This window comes from Somniosus microcephalus, chromosome 3 (genome assembly GCF_052327205.1).
Source record: "Somniosus microcephalus isolate GS21.2 chromosome 3, FLI_Smic_1.0, whole genome shotgun sequence".
NCBI lineage: Eukaryota > Metazoa > Chordata > Chondrichthyes > Squaliformes > Somniosidae > Somniosus > Somniosus microcephalus.
Window position 1 is genome coordinate 175,387,234 of NC_140989.1, and position 19,458 is coordinate 175,406,691.

At 47.1% G+C, this 19,458-nt stretch overlaps 1 protein-coding gene across 3 annotated transcripts in view; it reads right to left on the reverse strand.

Annotated features, from left to right (window-relative positions):
• The window catches only part of LOC147121593 (ribosome-binding protein 1-like), a 241,499-nt gene that overhangs the window by 144,829 nt on the left and 77,212 nt on the right, over nucleotides 1–19,458 (reverse strand). For all 3 annotated transcript variants that reach the window (XM_085981956.1, XM_085981957.1, XM_085981955.1), the window contains exon 10: nucleotides 664–810. In XM_085981956.1, the coding sequence (XP_085838082.1) occupies nucleotides 664–810 (147 nt within the window). The remainder of the gene's footprint in view (nucleotides 1–663; nucleotides 811–19,458) is intronic.

Below are 19,458 nucleotides of genomic sequence, written 5' to 3' on the forward strand. Positions count from 1 at the left end.
TCTGCTGGAATTTTTTGAGGAAGTAACTGGTAAAATAGATGGGGGAGAGCCAGTGGATGTGGTGTACCTTGACTTCCAGAAAGCCTTCGATAAGGTTCCACACAAAAGATTATCATGCAAAATTAAGGCTCATGGAATTGGGGGCAAAGTATTAACGTGGATAGAGAACTGGCTGGCGGATAGAAAACAGAGAGTTGGAATAAACGGCTCGTTTTCGGAGTGGCAGGCAGTGACCAGCGGGGTGCCGCAAGGATCTGTCCTGGGACCCCAGCTGTTCACAATATATATAAATGATCTGGATCAGGGAATTGGATGCAATATTTCCAAATTCGCTGACGACACTAAACTAGGAGGAGGGGTGGGCTCTGATGAGGATGTCAGGAGGCTACAGTGCGATTTGGACAGGTTGGGGGAATGGGCGGATACGTGGCAGATGCACTATAATGTGGATAAATGCGAGGTTATCCACTTTGGGGGTAAAAACAGGAGGGTAGATTATTATCTAAATGGCAATAGATTGGGAGATGGGGAAGTGCAGAGGGGCCTGGGTGTTCTTGTGCACCAGTCACTGAAGGAGAGCATGCAGGTGCAACAGGCGATTAAGAAGGCAAATGGTATGTTGGCCTTCATATCAAGGGGGTTCGAGTATAGGAATAGGGATACCTTACTACAGCTGTACAAGGTGCTGGTGAGACCGCATCTGGAGTATTGTGTACAGTTTTGGTCGCCCCATCTGCGGAAGGATGTTCTTGCCATGGAAAGAGTGCAACGGCGATTCACCAGGCTGATACCTGGAATGGCGGGAATGACCTACGAAGAGAGATTAAATAGTTTGGGCTTGTACTCACTGGAGTTTAGAAGATTGAGAGGGGATCTCATCGAAACATATAAAATTATGGCAGGCCTGGACAGGCTGAATTCAGAGAGAATGTTTCCAATGGCCGGGGAGCACAGAACCAGGGGCCACAGTCTAAAAATAGCGGGCAAATCATTTAAAACAGAGATGAGGAAGAATTTCTTCACTCAAAGAGTGGTGAGCCTGTGGAATTCCCTGCCACAGAGGGCTGTGAAGGCTAATTCAATCAATATTTTCAAGAGAGAATTGGATATATTTCTGAAGGCTAAGGGGATTAAGGGTTACGGAGAAAAGGCGGGGACGGGGTACTGAACTGGTAAGATCAGCTATGATCTCAGACGAAGATCAGCCATGATCTCATTGAATGGCGGAGCAGGCTCGAGGGGCCGAATGGCCTACTCCTGTTCCTATCTCTATGTTTCTATGTTTCTATGTGTGAGAGAGAGAGAGAGAGAGAGATTGGGAGTGTGAGAGAGAGAGATTGGGAGTGTGAGAGAGAGAGAGATTGGGAGTGTGAGAGAGAGAGAGATTGGGAGTGTGAGAGAGAGAGAGAGATTGGGAGTGAGAAAGAGAGAGATTGGGAGTGTGAGAGAGAGAGAGAGAGAGAGTGGGAGTGTGAGAGAGAGAGATTGGGAGTGTGAGAGAGAGAGAGAGATTGGGAGTGAGAAAGAGAGAGATTGGGAGTGTGAGAGAGAGAGAGATTGGGAGTGTGAGAGAGAGAGATTGGGAGTGTGTGAGAGAGAGATTGGGAGTGTGAGAGAGAGAGATTGGGAGTGAGAGAGAGAGAGATTGGGAGTGTGAGAGAGAGATTGGGAGTGTGAGAGAGAGAGATTGGGAGTGTGAGAGAGAGAGAGATTGGGAGTGTGAGAGAGAGAGGCTGGGAGTGTGAGAGAGAGAGATTGGGAGTGTGAGAGAGAGAGATTGGGAGTGTGAGAGAGAGAGAGAGAGAGAGATTGGGAGTGTGAGAGAGAGAGAGATTGGGAGTGTGAGAGAGAGAGATTGGGAGTGTGCGAGAGAGAGAGATTGGGAGTGTGAGAGAGAGAGATTGGGAGTGTGTGAGAGAGAGATTGGGAGTGAGAGAGAGAGAGAGAGATTGGGAGTGAGAGAGAGATTGGGAGTGTGAGAGAGAGAGAGATTGGGAGTGTGAGAGAGAGAGAGATTGGGAGTGTGAGAGAGAGAGACTGGGAGTGTGAGAGAGAGAGATTGGGAGTGTGAGAGAGAGAGAGAGATTGGGAGTGTGAGAGAGAGAGAGATTGGGAGTGTGCGAGAGAGAGAGATTGGGAGTGTGAGAGAGAGAGATTGGGAGTGTGAGAGAGAGAGATTGGGAGTGAGAGAGAGATTGGGAGTGTGAGAGAGAGAGAGGTTGGGAGTGTGAGAGAGAGAGAGATTGGGAGTGTGAGAGAGAGAGAGATTGGGAGTGTGAGAGAGAGAGACTGGGAGTGTGAGAGAGAGAGAGACTGGGAGTGTGAGAGAGAGAGAGATTGGGAGTGTGAGAGAGAGATTGGGAGTGTGAGAGAGAGGGACTGCGAGTGTGAGAGAGAGAGAGAGACTGGGAGTGTGAGAGAGAGAGACTGGGAGTGTGAGAGAGAGAGACTGGGAGTGTGTGAGAGAGAGATTGGGAGTGTGAGAGAGAGAGAGATTGGGAGTGTGAGAGAGAGAGAGATTGGGAGTGTGAGAGAGAGAGAGATTGGGAGTGTGTGAGAGAGAGAGAGAGAGAGAGATTGGGAGTGTGAGAGAGAGAGATTGGGAGTGTGTGAGAGAGAGAGATTGGGAGTGTGAGAGAGAGAGAGATTGGGAGTGTGAGAGAGAGAGAGATTGGGAGTGTGAGAGAGAGAGAGAGATTGGGAGTGAGAAAGAGAGAGATTGGGAGTGTGAGAGAGAGAGAGAGAGAGAGTGGGAGTGTGAGAGAGAGAGATTGGGAGTGTGAGAGAGAGAGATTGGGAGTGTGAGAGAGAGAGAGAGATTGGGAGTGAAAAAGAGAGAGATTGGGAGTGTGAGAGAGAGAGAGATTGGGAGTGTGAGAGAGAGAGATTGGGAGTGTGTGAGAGAGAGATTGGGAGTGTGAGAGAGAGAGATTGGGAGTGAGAGAGAGAGAGAGAGAGAGAGAGATTGGGAGTGTGAGAGAGAGATTGGGAGTGTGAGAGAGAGAGAGATTGGGAGTGTGAGAGAGAGAGAGATTGGGAGTGTGAGAGAGAGAGACTGGGAGTGTGAGAGAGAGAGAGACTGGGAGTGTGAGAGAGAGAGATTGGGAGTGTGAGAGAGAGAGAGAGGTTGGGAGTGTGAGAGAGAGAGAGATTGGGAGTGAGAGAGAGAGAGAGAGAGGTTGGGAGTGTGAGAGAGAGAGAGAGATTGGGAGTGAGAGAGAGAGAGAGAGATTGGGAGTGTGAGAGAGAGAGAGATTGGGAGTGTGAGAGAGAGATTGGGAGTGTGAGAGAGAGAGAGAGATTGGGAGTGTGAGAGAGAGATTGGGAGTGTGAGAGAGAGAGAGATTGGGAGTGTGAGAGAGAGAGATTGGGAGTGTGAGAGAGAGAGAGATTGGGAGTGTGAGAGAGAGAGATTGGGAGTGTGAGAGAGAGAGATTGGGAGTGTGAGAGAGAGAGATTGGGAGTGTGAGAGAGAGAGAGATTGGGAGTGTGAGAGAGAGAGATTGGGAGTGTGAGAGAGAGCGATTGGGAGTGTGAGAGAGAGATTGGGAGTGTGAGAGAGAGAGATTGGGAGTGTGAGAGAGAGAGATTGGGAGTGTGAGAGAGAGAGATTGGGAGTGTGAGAGAGAGAGATTGGGAGTGTGAGAGAGAGAGAGAGAGATTGGGAGTGTGAGAGAGAGATTGGGAGTGTGAGAGAGAGAGATTGGGAGTGTGAGAGAGAGAGATTGGGAGTGTGAGAGAGAGAGATTGGGAGTGTGAGAGAGAGAGATTGGGAGTGTGAGAGAGAGAGATTGGGAGTGTGAGAGATTGGGAGTGTGAGAGAGAGAGAGAGAGATTGGGAGTGTGAGAGAGAGAGAGAGATTGGGAGTGTGAGAGAGAGAGATTGGGAGTGTGAGAGAGAGAGAGAGATTGGGAGTGTGAGAGAGAGAGATTGGGAGTGTGAGAGAGAGACTGGGCCGCCGCGGCCGCTCACCTGTTGGCTTTGGGTCGGGCTCTGGGGCGGGGCTGTGGACGCCGCGGGGAAGCTTTGTGCGCGGCAGCTCCCGGCACGGCCCGCCGCGGCCGGTGACCTGGTGGCTTTGGGTCGGGCTCTGGGGCGGGGCTGTGGACGCCGCGGGGAAGCTTTGTGCGCGGCAGCTCCCGGCACGGCCCGCCGCGGCCGGTGACCTGGTGGCTTTGGGTCGGGCTCTCGGGCGGGGCTGTTGACGCCGCGGGGAAGTTTTGTGCGCGGCAGCTCCCGGCACGGCCCGCCGCGGCCGGTGACCTGGTGGCTTTGGGTCGGGCTCTGGGGTGGGGCTGTTGATGCCGCGGGGAAGTTTTGTGCGCGGCGGCTCCAGGCACGGCCCGCAACTCAAGGCCCAGGCTTCCCGGGCTGCTAGGCCACGCCCGGCGCCGGCACAGCCGCTAGAAATGGCCGTCAAAGCAGGCGAGCCTCCGGGCGAAGGGCAGGGGATCACTTCATTTCCTACTGTTGCTAAATACAATTTAAAACTCAAATAAATTGTTATTTTCCTTAGTTCCCTAACACACAGAAAGTGTGGGAAAAAAATCGTGAAGAATCAAGATGGCGGCCACTCACTTCGGTTCAGAATGATAAGGCCCGCCCACACACGCACCGATTGGTCAACCATCAGGTCACTTAACTGTAGGATTGGTCAATCATCAAGTCACTCAACACTCAACTGTAGGATGGCCTGCCCGCACACGCAATGAACCCGCCCCCGTGACGCAGCGATTGGTCAACCGTCGGTCAACTGTCAGGTCGCTCGACCGCACGATTGGTCAACCTTCACGTCACTCAATGCTAATGAGTAAATGAGCGGAACTTTTCCCATTTAATGAGCGGAACTTTTCCCATTTAATGAGCAGAATTTTGAAGGTTTTTGGGATACCGTGGGCACGATTTTTGTCTGACGGAAAAGTAAATATGCCTATGACCGGTCCGTAAGCGTAAGCTTTCTTTTGATGTAACACGCGTGTAGGTACGCTCTATAACTTTCGAACGTATAGAGAACAGACAGACAGACAGAAGAGGTCTTTTATATATATAGACTAGCTGGGGGGGGGGGGGCCGGCATTGCCAAGGCTTTTTTGTAAAACAGCAGTTTACAGGGCCGCGCGGTTTACGGCCGGCCGCTGCCGCTCCCCCGCTCTGTGTCTCTGGCCGAGCGGTTGTGAGGCCCGGCCCGAGTGACCCCAACTCTGAGGGGGGGAGAGAGAGAGAGAGACGGGGGAGAGAGAGTAGAGAGACTGGGGGGAGAGAGAGATATCAGGGCATAAGGGAGAATTTCTACCCAAAATTTACAAAAATATGCCCGGAATTCAGAAAATTGAATGAGAACCAAAAACTCCCATACCTACTAGGGGAAGAGAGAAGTTGCATAACACTAGCGGCACACTATGTTACAGCTTGCCATAAACAGAGGGACAACCACTAAAGATAAGATAAGAGTATATATAAATTATATGAAAGTATATTTATACACTCAGGGATATATCTGTTTATACACTGTATGGATAGATCTGTATTTTTGTGAACAAACATGAATGTTTTCCGATGCTTTGGCAACATAAGATGTAACTTGTCATGCCAATAAAGCGATTTGAATTGAATTGAATTGAATTGAGAGGAGAGAGACTGGGGAGAGAGAGAGAGAGAGAGAGAGAGAGAGAGAGAGAGAGAATGGGGAGATAGAGAGAGAGAGACTGCGGGAGAGAGACGGGGGGAGAGAGAGAGAGAGAGAGACCGGGGGAGAGAGAGAGAGAGACGGGGGAAGGGAGAGAGAGACTGGGGAGATAGAGAGAGCGATTGGGGGGCGAGAGAGAGAGACTGGAGGAGGGAGAGACTGGAGGAGAGAGATGGAGAGAGAGAGAGACTGTGAGAGAGAGACTGGAGGAGGGAGAGTCTGGAGGAGAGAGAGAGACTGGGAGGGAGAGAGAGAGTGGGAGAGAGAGAGCGCGAGACTGAGGGGCGAGAGAGAGAGAGACAGGGAGAGAGAGAGAAACTGGGGGAGAGAGAGAGCGAGAGACTGGGGGAAGAGAGAGAGACTGGGAGACAGAGAGAGAGAGACTGGGAGACAGAGAGAGATAAAGAGACGGGGAGAGAGAGAGATTGGGGGGAGAGAGGGGGAGAGGGCTAGAAATTCGGTATCACCCCATTTGGAGAGGGAAGGAGAGAGAGACAGAGAGAGGGAAGGAGAGAGAGAGAGAGAGAGAGCCAAATTGGATTCCTGCCAAACTATAGAACATCAGATCATATCTTCACCCTACAGACCCTAATTGACAAACACGTTCATCAAAACAAAAGCAAAATCTACGCATGCTTTATAGATTTCCAGAAGGCTTTCGATTCCATCTGGCACGACGGTCTATTCCTGAAACTTATCGAAAGCGGGGTAGGGGGAAAAACATATGATGTAATTAAATCAATGTACACAAACAACAAATGTGCAGTTAAAATTGGAGACAAACAAACAAAATACTTCCCACAGGGGCGGGGGGTGACACAGGGCTCGCCAATCTCACCGACACTCTTTAATATTTACATAAATGAATTGGCAAAACTACTTGAACAATCTACAGCACCCGGCCTCACCCTATATGAATCCAAGGTTAAATTCCTCCTCTATGCAGACGACCTGGTTCTGCTGTCACCAACTAAGGAGGGTCTACAGCAGAACCTGGATCTGCTGGAATCAGTCTGTCAGACCTGGGCCCTGACAATAAACCTCCAAAAAACCAAAGTCCTCGTGTTCCAGCAAAGATCCAGACATCAGGGACCCAAAATAAATCTCACACTAGGAACAACTAAAATCGAACAAACCACTAACTACACATACTTGGGCATAAAAATCAGCTCTACGGGAAATTTCAAACTGGCTGTGAATGAACTGAAAGAGAAAGCAAGAAGGGCTTTCTACGCCATTAAAAGATCAATCCAAATAGAAATCCCAATTAGCATTTGGCTCAAAATTTTCAAATCAGTAATTGAATCAATTGCACTCTATGGCAGTGAAGTGTGGGGACCGCTAACACAACAAGAATTTGCAAAATGGGACAAACACCCAATTGAGATCCTACATGCAGAATTCTGTAAAAGTATCCTCCGGACTCAAAGGAAAACCGTAAACAATGCATGCAGGGCAGAACTAGGCCAATTTCCACTAATAATTACTATCCAAAAAAGAACCACCAAATTTTGGAAACACCTAAAAATGAGCAACCCCCACTGCTATCATTACGAAGCCTTGAAATGCCAAGAGAGGACCATAAAGAATAACTCCCTCAGTCAACTAGTCCTGGGACTCAGTGAAGCAACCACTAACACTACTAAAAATAACCAGCCCCAGGACAGTGACATCGTAGCAGAGAGAATTCGACCCAACACAATTGTCACTAAACAAAAGGAAAAATACCTGTCATATTGGGCAGAAACAACAAAAGCCGAAAGCAAACTCAATTGCTACTTGGCCCTAAACAGACAATACAACATGGCTGAGTACCTGACCATGGTAAACGATAACAAACTGAGAAAAACCTTGACAAGGTACAGACTTAGCGAACATAGCCTAACGATCGAAAAAGGCAGACACAGGCAGACCAGGCTGCCAAGAGAGGACAGGCTATGCTCTCACTGCAGTCAGGGAGTGGTGGAGACAGAGATGCACTTCCTCACAGCTTGTGGAAAATATCAGGGCATCAGGGAGAATTTCTACCAAAAATTCTCACAAATATGCCCTGAATTCAAAAATCTGAATGACGACCAAAAACTCCCATACCTACTGGGGGAGGAGAGAAGCTGTGTAGCACTGGCGGCACACTATGTTACAGCTTGCCATGAACAGAGGGACAACCAGTAAACCTAAGAAAAGAGTAATATAAATAATGCGAATGTATATTTATACACTCAGGGATATACCTGTTTATACACTGTATGAATAGAACTGCGTTTATGTGTTCAACCATAAATGTATTTTGATGCTTTGGCAACATAAGATGTACCTTATCATGCCAATAAAGCAATTTGAATTGAATTGAATTGAAAATTGAGAGAGAGATTGGGAGTGTGTGAGAGAGAGAGAGATTGGGAGTGTGAGAGAGAGAGATTGGGAGTGTGAGAGAGAGACTGGGCCGCCGCGGCCGCTCACCTGTTGGCTTTGGGTCGGGCTCTGGGGCGGGGCTGTGGACGCCGCGGGGAAGCTTTGTGCGCGGCAGCTCCCGGCACAGCCCGCCGCGGCCGGTGACCTGGTGGCTTTGGGTCGGGCTCTGGGGCGGGGCTGTGGACGCCGCGGGGAAGCTTTGTGCGCGGCAGCTCCCGGCACGGCCCGCCGCGGCCGGTGACCTGGTGGCTTTGGGTCGGGCTCTCGGGCGGGGCTGTTGACGCCGCAGGGAAGTTTTGTGCGCGGCAGCTCCCGGCACGGCCCGCCGCGGCCGGTGACCTGGTGGCTTTGGGTCGGGCTCTGGGGTGGGGCTGTTGATGCCGCGGGGAAGTTTTGTGCGCGGCGGCTCCCGGCACGGCCCGCAACTCAAGGCCCAGGCTTCCCGGGCTGCTAGGCCACGCCCGGCGCCGGCACAGCCGCTAGAAATGGCCGTCAAAGCAGGCGAGCCTCCGGGCGAAGGGCAGGGGATCACTTCATTTCCTACTGTTGCTAAATACAATTTAAAACTCAAATAAATTGTTATTTTCCTTAGTTCCCTAACACACAGAAAGTGTGGGAAAAAAATCGTGAAGAATCAAGATGGCGGCCACTCACTTCGGTTCAGAATGATAAGGCCCGCCCACACACGCACCGATTGGTCAACCATCAGGTCACTTAACTGTAGGATTGGTCAATCATCAAGTCACTCAACACTCAACTGTAGGATGGCCTGCCCGCACACGCAATGAACCCGCCCCCGTGACGCAGCGATTGGTCAACCGTCGGTCAACTGTCAGGTCGCTCGACCGCACGATTGGTCAACCTTCACGTCACTCAATGCTAATGAGTAAATGAGCGGAACTTTTCCCATTTAATGAGCGGAACTTTTCCCATTTAATGAGCGGAATTTTGAACGTTTTTGGGATACCGTGGGCACGATTTTTGTCTGACGGAAAAGTAAATATGCCTATGACCGGTCCGTAAGCGTAAGCTTTCTTTTGATGTAACACGCGTGTAGGTACGCTCTATAACTTTCGAACGTATAGAGAACAGACAGACAGACAGAAGAGGTCTTTTATATATATAGACTAGCTGGGGGGGGGGGGCCGGCATTGCCAAGGCTTTTTTGTAAAACAGCAGTTTACAGGGCCGCGCGGTTTACGGCCGGCCGCTGCCGCTCCCCCGCTCTGTGTCTCTGGCCGAGCGGTTGTGAGGCCCGGCCCGAGTGACCCCAACTCTGAGGGGGGGAGAGAGAGAGAGAGACGGGGGAGAGAGAGTAGAGAGACTGGGGGGAGAGAGAGATATCAGGGCATAAGGGAGAATTTCTACCCAAAATTTACAAAAATATGCCCGGAATTCAGAAAATTGAATGAGAACCAAAAACTCCCATACCTACTAGGGGAAGAGAGAAGTTGCATAACACTAGCGGCACACTATGTTACAGCTTGCCATAAACAGAGGGACAACCACTAAAGATAAGATAAGAGTATATATAAATTATATGAAAGTATATTTATACACTCAGGGATATATCTGTTTATACACTGTATGGATAGATCTGTATTTTTGTGAACAAACATGAATGTTTTCCGATGCTTTGGCAACATAAGATGTAACTTGTCATGCCAATAAAGCGATTTGAATTGAATTGAATTGAGAGGAGAGAGACTGGGGAGAGAGAGAGAGAAAGGCCCGAGGAACCGGGCCGAGCGAGGCACCGGAGAGAAGGAGAGCGAGCAGCAACAGGAGTAGACCCAGACCGGGAGGAGCGGCCCGAGCCAGTCAAAGAGGTGAGTGGAGAGGTAGGGGTGCCGGATCGGGTCGGGCCTGGAGAGCGAGCAAGCCCGGGGCCTGAAACCCGAGAAACTCCGGGGTCGGAGAAACTCGGACAAACACCGGGCCGGGACAGCACAGCCGAGCCGAGAGGCTGGGGCCAGGGCAGAAGCCCGGAGAGAGCGTTGGGAGCTGAGAGCTGAGAGTGCGAAATTTGAATGAAGGGAAACGGCTGAAAGGAGAAAAGGAGCAAAGAGAGGTAACTGCACCTAGAGAGAGAGAGACGGAGCGAGAGAGCGTGAGAGAGAGAGGAGAGGAAACACCAGCTGGAGAGAAAAAGCCGGAGAAATAAGTTTTACCTAACTCTACCTAAGTTTCATTTTAGTTAAAGTTAGTTCGGAAAAAGTTTAATTTTATTTAAATTTAGCTCGAAAAAAAAAAAAAAAACCTGAAAAAACAACAAACCCGCGAGGAAAAGGAATAGAAACCCGAGAGAAACGATAAACTACCCGAACCAAGAGCCTGTGAGAAAAAGAGAAAGATAAACCTTTAAGAGCAGCTATATCAAAGATGAACCCCTGAAAAACTCCCAATTTTGGACCTAAAAGTGGGCTAAGGTGGAACACGACACAAAAAAGAGAAAAAAAAAGTTATCTATCTGAGACAAAAAACAAACGACTACAATGAGCAGGGAAATGATATATCCTGAGCAATGCACAAAAAATAAAGCAAAGGAAAAATACAAGTACACAACACTAAAAAATAACCCAGAAATCCTCTACGTTGACTATACCACACACAAAGGGACTAAGCTGAAGAACAACCTCATATTCTACACCGAATACGTCACCTCCTGGAAGGAGACTTTACAAAAACACTACACATACGTCTCCAGTGAAGGTATTGGCAGTGGAGGCAGACTGAAAATATGTAAAGATGGAAACCTAGATAAAGATGACCCCCTGCTAACCATAAGCTACTACAACAAAAATAGAAAGATCATGATACAGGGGAATGTGGAAAATCTGGACACCTTCGAAAAGGAATTCCCCCAGTTGAAAACTAAGGCAGACACAAAGAGGACCAATGGACAGGAAGCAAAAGAGAGTCGAACAGAGGATGATGAGAGCCAAGTGGAGGAAGAAGAAGAGAGACCAGCAGAGGAAAACACCTCCCTGTACATCTCCACCCCCCCCACACCTCTCAACGAAAACAAAATGATGAAAGAGAATCTGGCCAAACTAGAACTTGATTTCAACGAATACAGAGAAACACTGGCCAAGAATTTGAAGGAGGAATTCAAACAGCTAAAAACGGAACACGAGTCCACCATCCACAAGATGAGAAAGACCATAGAGGAGCAAAGAAATGAGATCAAAGAACTCCGTACTCAACAAAACAAAACGAAGGAGACCGTAGAAAGGCTCAGCAGGCAACACAAACCTCTTAAGGTCCAAAAACCTGAGGACACAAAAACAACACACACAAAGACACAGAACCCGCCGGATGCCACCCCACACGAAGACACACCGAAAGCCACAAACCCCGCTCCAACCAGCCCTCAGTCGAGTCATGCCCAGACTACTGCTACCCAGTCCTCACACACAGGAACACAAAAACCGACAGATACCCCCCCAAACGATGACACACCGAAAGCCCCAAACCCCGCTCCTGCCACACAACATATCCCAGAAACCCAGCCAACAACCAGCCACCAGGCGAGCCCTACCCAGACTACTGTTACCCAGTCTGAAAAACCAGCCCCTCAGGCGGTCCTGCTGACCGACTCCAACGGAAAGTTTCTGGACCCCCAGAGGCTGTTCCCAGACCATCAAGTCCTGAAAAAATGGTGCAGCAACACAGGCCAAGCAATGAAGATCCTGAACAAAGAATCCCTTGGAAGCCCCAAATGGATTGTGATCCACACAGGCACGAACGACCTACGCACCCTACAGGAAGGCACGGCTTGGGCGGTGAGCAGGATGGCAGAAAAGGCCAGCAGGGAATTCCCCGAGGCGCGGATCGTGATCTCCACACTACTGCCCAGAAAGGACACCCCAGCCTATATAATCCACAACACCAACAGGGAGATCGACACGAGATGTTCTGTCCTCCCCAACGTCTCCCTGGCCCATCATCCAAACATCAACACAAGGGACCTCTATGACGAAATACATCTACTCAAACAGCGGATGTGGGTCTTCGCAAGAAACCTCATAAACACTGCCAAAAGACGCAGCCCTCCCACGCCCTCTACCATTGGGAGCCCAAACAGGACCACCAATGTCCCCCACCCCCCTTTACAAAACCAACAACAGAACCGTGCTTTTATACCTGACCCAAGACCCCCCTCTAGACCACAGACTGTAGACCAAGAACTGAGAAAGATCATGACGATGCTGAACAGCCTGATAGAAAGCCGGAGAAATTATTAATATTGTTATTTATCATTATCATTATTGTTATCTTATCAGTATTATTACTATTATTAGATAGATATATGTGCATGCCTCATGAAATTTATACTAAATCATCATTTAGCATTATAGAAAATAGTGTTTCCACACTCATCCCACAAAATAGGTCCATTTTATTTCGTTTTATTGAACTATATAAATGCGTCCTTTCCACATAAGCTGCTGGAATATCCAGGGCCTCCGCTCCTCAACTTTTGGGATGAAGAGTACAGACCCTGAATTCCTAAAAGCTATAAAAGACATTGATATAATTGTGTTAACAGAAACATGGTGCCAAAAGGACATGCCGACCCACTGTCCTCCAATGTACCATGAAATCATTGTGCCCTCAGTAAAGAACACTAAAACACGCAAGGGCAGAACCTCCGGGGGAATATTGGTGTGGTATAAGGGAGAACTGGACAAACACATCTCACCGGTAAAACAGGGGAAATCACACGTATGGCTAAAACTAGATAAAAATATAGGAATAGCAAAAAAAGATGTTTACTTATGTGCGATCTACATACCTCCAATAGATTCGCCATATTTCGAAGAGGAGTTATTTGATACTCTCCACATGGAAATCAGCCATTTCCAGGCCCAAGGAAAGGTGATAATATGTGGGGACCTAAATGCAAGGACCGGTTGTGAACCTGACTTCATAGACCCACAGGGAAACAACCATGTGTTTGGCCAGACCCCTTTAGATGTCACACCAGCCATCGCAAATCGGAACAACCTTGATCGTGAAATAAATAAAAGCGGTAGGGAGGTAGTGCAACTCTGCCGAGCCTTAGGCCTGTACATAGTTAATGGTAGGTTCAGAGGGGACTCCCAAGGGAGACTCACATACTCCTCAACTCTTGGGTCTAGTGTGGTGGACTATACAATCACTGACCTGGACCCCTGCGATATCAACGCATTCACTGTCAGGCAGCAATCCCCCCTCTCAGACCATAACCAAATAAATGTGTACCTTAAACTTTCTGCCCAAACTACAGACACAAAAAAGGAACACAGTAAGCTACATAAAATAAACCAGACATACAGATGGGCCCCAGACAGTGGAGATAAATTCATCACAGCACTAAATTCACCTGATCTCACAAGTAAAATTTCAAAATTTAAAGAAAATCTATATGAGATCACCAGAGATGGTGTAAACACGGCCATAGAGGATATAAATATGATCTTCCATGAGGCAGCTGTAAAAGCCGACCTCGTGAAACAGAAGAGGAAGCGTCACAAAAGACAAAATAAAAATATGAAATGGTTTGACCACGAATGCAAAAATGCCAGAAAAGACCTGAGAAAAATATCAAACCAAAAGCATCGGCAACCAAACAATCCGGACCTACGTACTAGATACAATGAAACCCTCAAAAGATATAAACACACCATTAGGAACAAAACACAAAACTATACCCACAAAATACTCGAAGAAATTGAAAACTCCACCAATCCAAAACAATTCTGGGAAATGTGGAATAACCTGAGTACAACACAATTGCAAGCATTACCAATCCAAGATGGCGACATCTGGAGAACACATTTTGAAAACCTCTACAAAGACATCCCAATAAACAAAACAAACCCAAGTCAACATCAGGTCACAGAAAAACTCCACACATTAGAAGCAACAATTAAAGACAACCAAAACCCTCTAGACTCCCCAATCACATGGAAAGAACTGGCCACAAAAACAAAATCTCTCCACCTAAAGAAAGCCTGTGGCCCAGACAACATCAAAAATGAAATGCTAAAGTTCAGCAATATGGAGATGCAGGGTGCGATACTCAAACTATTCAACATCATATTACGCTCAGGCTGTTTTCCCGATATCTGGTGCCAAGGACTAATCTCCCCCATATATAAAAGTGGAAACAAATCAGACCCAAATAACTACCGCGGCATCTGTGTCAACAGTTGTCTAGGGAAGTTATTCTGCAGTATTCTAAATAGTAGATTACTTGATTTTCTTAACAAACATAATATCCTCAGAAAAAAACAAATAGGCTTTCTTCCAAAACACCGCACCGCCGACCATATCTATACCCTTCACACCCTCATTGAAAAACATAAACACCAAACAAAAAATGGGAAAATATTCGCCTCTTTCATCGACTTCAAGAAAGCCTTTGACTCTATATGGCACGAAGGGCTCTATTATAAACTTCTTCAGTGTGGAATAGGGGGCAAAGTCTATGACCTTATTAAATCAATGTATCTGAAAAACAAATGCGGGGTCAAAATTGGAGACAAACGCACCGATTTCTTCACCCAGAGAAGAGGCGTCTGGCAGGGCTGCAATTTGAGCCCGACCCTGTTCAACATATACATAAATGAATTAGCAGACATGCTGGAGCAAAGCGAGTCACCAGGTCTCCGTCTCCTGGATGGAGAAGTGAAGTCCCTGTTCTATGCGGACGACCTGGTTCTGCTGTCTCCCACAGAACAGGGATTACAACAACAACTAGACCTACTCGACAAATACTGCCAAAATTGGGCTCTAACAGTAAATCTAAAGAAAACCAACATCATGATTTTTCAGAAAAGACCCAGATGTCAGGAAAACAAATACCAGTTTACCCTCAGTGATACCACTATAGGACACACTATGAGCTACACCTACCTTGGTCTAACTATTACAGCATCAGGGAGCTTCAGCATAGCAGTGAATGCACTTAAAGAAAAAGCCCGAAGAGCCCTATATGCAATAAAAAGAAAATTCTACAACATCCAAATCCCAATCAAAATCTGGCTCAAAATATTTGACAGCATAATCCTGCCCATTGCACTGTACGGTAGTGAAGTATGGGGCCCGCTAAATCACCAAAGCTACACTAAATGGGAAAAACACACAATAGAAGCCCTACATGCAGAATTCTGCCGAAGCATCCTTCGCACCCAAAGAAAAACGCCAACAAATGCATGCAGAGCCGAACTAGGCAGATACCCACTGATAATAAACATCCAAAAACGAGCACTAAACTTCCTAAATCACCTCAAATCTAGCTCCCCAGACACCCTTCATTTCAAAGCCTTTCAGACCCAAGAGCTAAACCCAGAAAAGAGTCCCCTGAGTCAGCTGCTACTGAAACTAAGTACTCAGCCGGACCCTGACCAGCCCCAGACCAACACAGCCGTCCAAACACGAATCCGAGTGAACCAAATCATTAAAAAATGCAAAGAAACCTACCTGGAACATTGGAACAAAATAACCGAAAGCCAAAGCAGATTAGAATGTTACCGGGCCCTAAAAAGAGAATATAAACTGGCAGACTACCTCACGACCATCAGAGACACAAAACAGAGACAGACCCTCACCAGGTACAGACTAAGCGACCACCAACTGGAAATTGAAAAAGGCAGATACAAGAAATCCTGGCAGCCTAGAGAGAATAGAATATGCGATCAATGTCTGGCTGGCGAGGTTGAAACAGAAATGCATTTCCTCCTAAAATGCAAAAAATTCAACACATCAAGAAACATATTATTCAACAAGCTAAGCCAAACAACCCCAGATTTCAAGGAATTGGATGATCTGTCAAAATTGAGATTAGTCCTAGGAGAAGGAGACAGACCATACCTTGGGGCCAAATATGTAACAACATGTCACAACCTGAGGACTGTTTAAAAGTAAGACTGTTTAAAATTAATATTGAACGTACCAAATGAAGTAGAAAGACTGTTTAAAATTAATATTGTTTAAAAGTAATATTGTATGTACCCAACAAATGTCAAATCGATTGACACCTACAGAATGTTGGAAAACTGTACCTTTTTGCTATGTAAGCTTTGGCAATATGGTTCTCTGTAAACTTTCATGCCAATAAAGCATTTGAACTGAACTGAACTGAACTGAGAGAGAGAGAGAGAGAGAGAGAGAGAATGGGGAGATAGAGAGAGAGATAGAGAGAGAGAGACTGCGGGAGAGAGACGGGGGGAGAGAGAGAGAGAGAGACCGGGGGAGAGAGAGAGACGGGGGAAGGGAGAGAGAGACTGGGGAGATAGAGAGAGCGATTGGGGGGCGAGAGAGAGAGACTGGAGGAGGGAGAGACTGGAGGAGAGAGATGGAGAGAGAGAGAGAGACTGTGAGAGAGAGACTGGAGGAGGGAGAGTCTGGAGGAGAGAGAGAGACTGGGAGGGAGAGAGAGAGTGGGAGAGAGAGAGCGCGAGACTGAGGGGCGAGAGAGAGAGAGACAGGGAGAGAGAGAGAAACTGGGGGAGAGAGAGAGCGAGAGACTGGGGGAAGAGAGAGAGAGACTGGGAGACAGAGAGAGAGAGACTGGGAGACAGAGAGAGAGAGATAAAGAGACGGGGAGAGAGAGAGATTGGGGGGAGAGAGGGGGAGAGGGCTAGAAATTCGGTATCACCCCATTTGAAGAGGGAAGGAGAGAGAGACAGAGAGAGGGAAGGAGAGAGAGAGAGAGAGAGAGAGCCAAATTGGATTCCTGCCAAACTATAGAACATCAGATCATATCTTCACCCTACAGACCCTAATTGACAAACACGTTCATCAAAACAAAAGCAAAATCTACGCATGCTTTATAGATTTCCAGAAGGCTTTCGATTCCATCTGGCACGACGGTCTATTCCTGAAACTTATCGAAAGCGGGGTAGGGGGAAAAACATATGATGTAATTAAATCAATGTACACAAACAACAAATGTGCAGTTAAAATTGGAGACAAACAAACAAAATACTTCCCACAGGGGCGGGGGGTGACACAGGACTCGCCAATCTCACCGACACTCTTTAATATTTACATAAATGAATTGGCAAAACTACTTGAACAATCTACAGCACCCGGCCTCACCCTATATGAATCCAAGGTTAAATTCCTCCTCTATGCAGACGACCTGGTTCTGCTGTCACCAACTAAGGAGGGTCTACAGCAGAACCTGGATCTGCTGGAATCAGTCTGTCAGACCTGGGCCCTGACAATAAACCTCCAAAAAACCAAAGTCCTCGTGTTCCAGCAAAGATCCAGACATCAGGGACCCAAAATAAATCTCACACTAGGAACAACTAAAATCGAACAAACCACTAACTACACATACTTGGGCATAAAAATCAGCTCTACGGGAAATTTCAAACTGGCTGTGAATGAACTGAAAGAGAAAGCTAGAAGGGCTTTCTATGCCATTAAAAGATCAATCCAAATAAAAATCCCAATTAGCATTTGGCTCAAAATTTTCAAATCAGTAATTGAACCAATTGCACTCTATGGCAGTGAAGTGTGGGGACCGCTAACACAACAAGAATTTGCAAAATGGGACAAACACCCAATTGAGATCCGACATGCAGAATTCTGTAAAAGTATCCTCCGGACTCAAAGGAAAACCGTAAACAATGCATGCAGGGCAGAACTAGGCCAATTTCCACTAATAATTACTATCCAAAAAAGAGCCACCAAATTTTGGAAACACCTAAAAATGAGCAACCCCCACTGCTATCATTACGAAGCCTTGAAATGCCAAGAGAGGACCATAAAGAAGAACACCCTCAGTCAACTAGTCCTGGGACTCAGTGAAGCAACCACTAACACTACTAACAATAACCAGCCCCAGGACAGTGACATCGTAGCACAGAGAATTCGACCCAACACAATTGTCACTAAGCAAAAGGAAAAATACCTGTCATATTGGGCAGAAACAACAAAAACCCAAAGCAAACTCAATTGCTACTTGGCCCTAAACAGACAATACAACATGGCTGAGTACCTGACCATGGTAAAGGATAACAAACTGAGAAAAACCTTGACAAGGTACAGACTTAGTGAACATAGCCTGGCGATCGAAAAAGGCAGACACAGGCAGACCAGGCTGCCAAGAGAGGACAGGATATGCTCTCACTGCAGTCAGGGAGTGGTGGAGACAGAGATGCACTTCCTCACAGCCTGTGGAAAATATCAGGGCATCAGGGAGAATTTCTACCAAAAATTCTCACAAATATGCCCTGAATTCAGAAATTTGAATGACGACCAAAAACTCCCATACCTACTAGGGGAAGAGAGAAACTGTGTAACACTAGCGGCACACTATGTTACAGCTTGCCATAAACAGAGGGACAACAAGTAAACCTAAGAAAAGAGTATATATAAATTATGCGAATGTATATTTATACACTCAGGGATATATCTGTTTATACACTGTATGAATAGATCTGCGTTTATGTGTTCAACCATAAATGTATTTTGATGCTTTGGCAACATAAGATGTACCTTATCATGCCAATAAAACGATTTGAATTGAATTGAATTGAGAGAGGGAAGGAGCGAGAGACAGAGAGAGGGAAGGAGAGAGAGACAGAGAGAGGGAAGGAGAGAGAGACAGAGAGAGAGGGAAGGAGAGAGAGAGAGGGAAGGAGAGAGAGACAGACAGAGACAAAGAGGGAAGGAGAGAGAGAGACTGGGGGGAGAGAGAGGCGGGAGAGAGAGAAAGAGTAGAGAGACTGGGGGGAGAGAGGGAGAGGCGGGGAGATAGAGAGAGAGAGAGAGAGACTGGGGAGATAGAGAGAGAGACTGAGGGGCGAGAGAGAGAGAGCGACTCTTCAACTTGGTTCTGAGTGTCGGTTACTTCCCTGATATCTGGAACAAAGGACTCATAACGCCCATATACAAAAGTGGGGACAAAGCCGACCCAAATAACTATCGAGGCATCTGTGTAAACAGTAACCTGGGGAAGGTATTCTGTAGTATCATAAACAAAAGACTTATAAACTTCCTTGAGGAGCACAATGTCTTGAGTAAAAGCCAAATTGGATTCCTGCCAAACTATAGAACATCAGATCATATCTTCACCCTACAGACCCTAATTGACAAACACGTTCATCAAAACAAAAGCAAAATCTACGCATGCTTTATAGATTTCCAGAAGGCTTTCGATTCCATCTGGCATGACGGTTTATTCCTGAAACTTATCGAAAGCGGGGTAGGGGGAAAAACATATGATGTAATTAAATCAATGTATACAAACAACAAATGTGCAGTTAAAATTGGAGACAAACAAACAAAATACTTCCCACAGGGGCGTGGGGTGACGCAGGGCTCGCCAATCTCACCGACACTCTTTAATATTTACATA